The sequence below is a fragment of the Ipomoea nil genome, unplaced genomic scaffold, assembly GCF_001879475.1.
Source record: "Ipomoea nil cultivar Tokyo-kokei standard unplaced genomic scaffold, Asagao_1.1 scaffold1932, whole genome shotgun sequence".
In the NCBI taxonomy this organism is placed as follows: Eukaryota; Viridiplantae; Streptophyta; class Magnoliopsida; order Solanales; family Convolvulaceae; genus Ipomoea; species Ipomoea nil.
In genome coordinates this window covers 4342977-4345659 of record NW_017618360.1, presented here as the reverse complement: position 1 = coordinate 4345659, position 2683 = coordinate 4342977, and the positions used below count along the sequence as shown (strand labels likewise).

Below are 2683 nucleotides of genomic sequence, written 5' to 3'. Positions count from 1 at the left end.
AGATAGGTAAAAATGTAAAATGGCACAAAGGGAGTATATTTAAAATACCAACTGATCAATGAAATACGGAGTAACTATTTATCCATAATGCATTCGTGAAGTAAACATACTATTAACTTTAATGTATGAGAACATCTTATTATTTTACATTTGTGACATTTACAATGCAATTGAGTTTTTAGAAAGGCATGTTGAGTGGGAGCTAACTCCATGGAGATTAACATGAGAAATCCTGATGATAATATCATTTTCATCAACTAAATGAGCATTCTCTATTCTTGGATTGAACATCACAGAAATATCTATTATAATAGCGCAAACTTAACAGCTCTACCCAACATGAACAAAACAGGTAAAGTTCAACATAATGCCAAAATATTTTTAAGATGATTCAAAAATTGACAAGTACCAATACCCATATCAATAGTTTTGGACAACTCATACAGTCAAACAATAAAGCAGAATAATAATAATTAATTCCCTTGGTCTTGATATTTCTAAAAACCATACACTACAAGACTGGCAAATCTTCAGACACAAAATCTACTTGATCTTCTTCTTTGGCCTCAACTGCAACCGAAACGAATAGGAAATGTGTTATGTGAGGCTGTGGTAGTCAAAAGGTAACACAACTCAGTAAAATCTAATGCAGGGTTAGCAAAAAACACCTGATTGCTGTGCCCACATTTCTTTTTGCGGCAGTTGACAGCGCGAGGATGCAAACGTGCATAGCACCTAACGAAACAAGCCAGACCACAAAGTTCAAAAATACAAGAAAACAAAAAGAGGGGGTAACCCCAGCCAATATGGTTAAAGATACAAACTAGCAACCATAAAATGATATAATTTTGGCATCATAGAGATGACTTGAATATAAACTAGAAATCTAACATGTGAGCACACTGAATAAACCAGGACATCTACCAGGACACACAAGCCAAATATAAGTCTACAAAAACATAAATTCAAATTTTTCTTGCATATTATGAGCTAGAATAATAGATTAGACATGATAACAAGGAAATACATTGCAATAATGTTAAAAAGCAACAATTAGATACAACAGCAATAAAAGGACACAGCTCATGCCTAGCTCAAGATCTTGTTCATCATTATTACATTGTGATGAACATACAGACCTACTGTATAGAATAACATCGGGAACCTGAACTTTATACAAAAAAAAAAAAGAAAAAAAAAGCAATTAAGACTCTAAACGTTAAAAACAAGTAATGCTTATGTGTTTAATTACAACGTTTTAAAGTTTAGGAGCCTAATTGCTTTTTTTATAAGGTTCTAAGGGCCTATTAGACCATTTCCTTATCTAATCTACTACAGTCAAATGCTTCAATAAAAGTGAAAGGTGAAGTTTTGGCTCAGAAACTATGAGTCTATGATCCAAAATTTGAGCAAGTAAACAAGAGTAAGTTTCACCAAGCTGGTTTTTTTCAAGCTCAACCAAAATAGATTTCCAGAAATTGAATTATAAAGATGTATATGCAGGGAATCATCATAGGCAAATACAGAAGTAAAAAACAATTATAATAGTACAAGAACATACTTGCGGCAGATCATCTTATCTTGGTTATACTTCCTAGCCAAGGCCATCAAAGACGGCTCAATAATTCCTCCACGAAGCCTCAGCACCAGATGCAGAGTAGACTCTGTTTCAATTCCGAATAGAGCACACAAAAAGAACAAATTTTATACAGAGTAATTGCCGCTAAAAAATACAGACATAAAAAATGCAGGAGAAAACGTTTACCTTTCTGAATATTGTAGTCAGCAAGGGTACGGCCATCTTCCAGCTGCTTACCAGCAAAAATCAACCTCTGTTGATCCGGTGGAATTCCTAAACCACGATATACGAATATACTTAAGCGAAATACGATCTGAAATAGAAATTAAGCGCATAGACATGCAAACAAGAGATTATATACAGATTTACACCTTCCTTGTCTTGAATCTTAGCCTTGACATTGTCAATAGTGTCGCTAGACTCGACCTCAAGTGTGATGGTCTTGCCGGTGAGAGTCTTCACGAAAATCTGCATTTTCTCTGATATCACACGCCAATTTCCTCGCTCTCTTCTTCTTCCTCTGTCTCCTCGTTTATAGCTAGGGTTTACAAGAGTTGGGTCTTTACTCTGGAAACAAGAAGCCCAATGGGCCCGTTTAGGCTGTATATACTCATCTTTCGCTCATTTCGGGTCACTGCGCAAATTAGGCTGTGGACTCGTGTCCACAAGGGCAAATTATGCCCCGGACCCGTGTCCACAATGAATTGTGGACACGAACCAAAAACGACGTCGTTTTTTTTTTAAAAACGCGTCATTTAGTTAAAAAAAAAAAAATCGCGCGCGTTTTGCCTTTAACGTCGTTGACGGCGTTATTTTTTTTTTTTGGATTATGAATGTACAGTTATGCAATTATGAAATTATGAATACAGAGCTCTAACATTATGAATTTACAATTATGAACATATATAGTGATAAAATTATGACCATGGAGCTTTAAAATTGTGAATATAGAGCTTCGAAGATTATGAATGTACAATTATGGAGTTATGAATGTACAGTTATAGAGTTATGAATCTACAGTTATGGAGTTATGAATCTACAGTTATGAGATTATGAATCTACACTTATGGAATTATGAATGTACAGTTATTGATCGAATTATGA

At 34.7% G+C, this 2683-nt stretch overlaps 1 protein-coding gene across 1 annotated transcript; it reads right to left on the bottom strand.

Annotated features, from left to right (window-relative positions):
* Positions 1 to 320: 320 nt before the first annotated feature.
* LOC109193802 (ubiquitin-60S ribosomal protein L40) lies at positions 321 to 2132 on the bottom strand. The gene is made up of 5 exons (XM_019344619.1): positions 1951 to 2132; positions 1766 to 1852; positions 1562 to 1664; positions 669 to 735; positions 321 to 570 (listed from the first exon to the last, which is right to left on the bottom strand). The coding sequence occupies exons 1-5, from the start codon at positions 2051 to 2053 to the stop codon at positions 544 to 546; spliced, it is 387 nt and encodes a 128-aa protein (XP_019200164.1). The 5' UTR covers positions 2054 to 2132; the 3' UTR covers positions 321 to 543.
* Positions 2133 to 2683: the final 551 nt, after the last annotated feature.

Excerpts from the sequence above, each read along its gene's own strand:
- LOC109193802 (XM_019344619.1), bottom strand. The coding sequence starts at position 2,053 with ATGCAGATTTTCGTGAAGACTCTCACCGGCAAGACCATCACACTTGAG. Across the intron at positions 1,665-1,765 it reads TGACTACAATATTCAGAAAG|AGTCTACTCTGCATCTGGTG; the intron begins GTAAACGTTTTC and ends GAATTGAAACAG. Across the intron at positions 571-668 it reads AATGTGGGCACAGCAATCAG|TTGAGGCCAAAGAAGAAGAT; the intron begins GTGTTTTTTGCT and ends TTTCGGTTGCAG.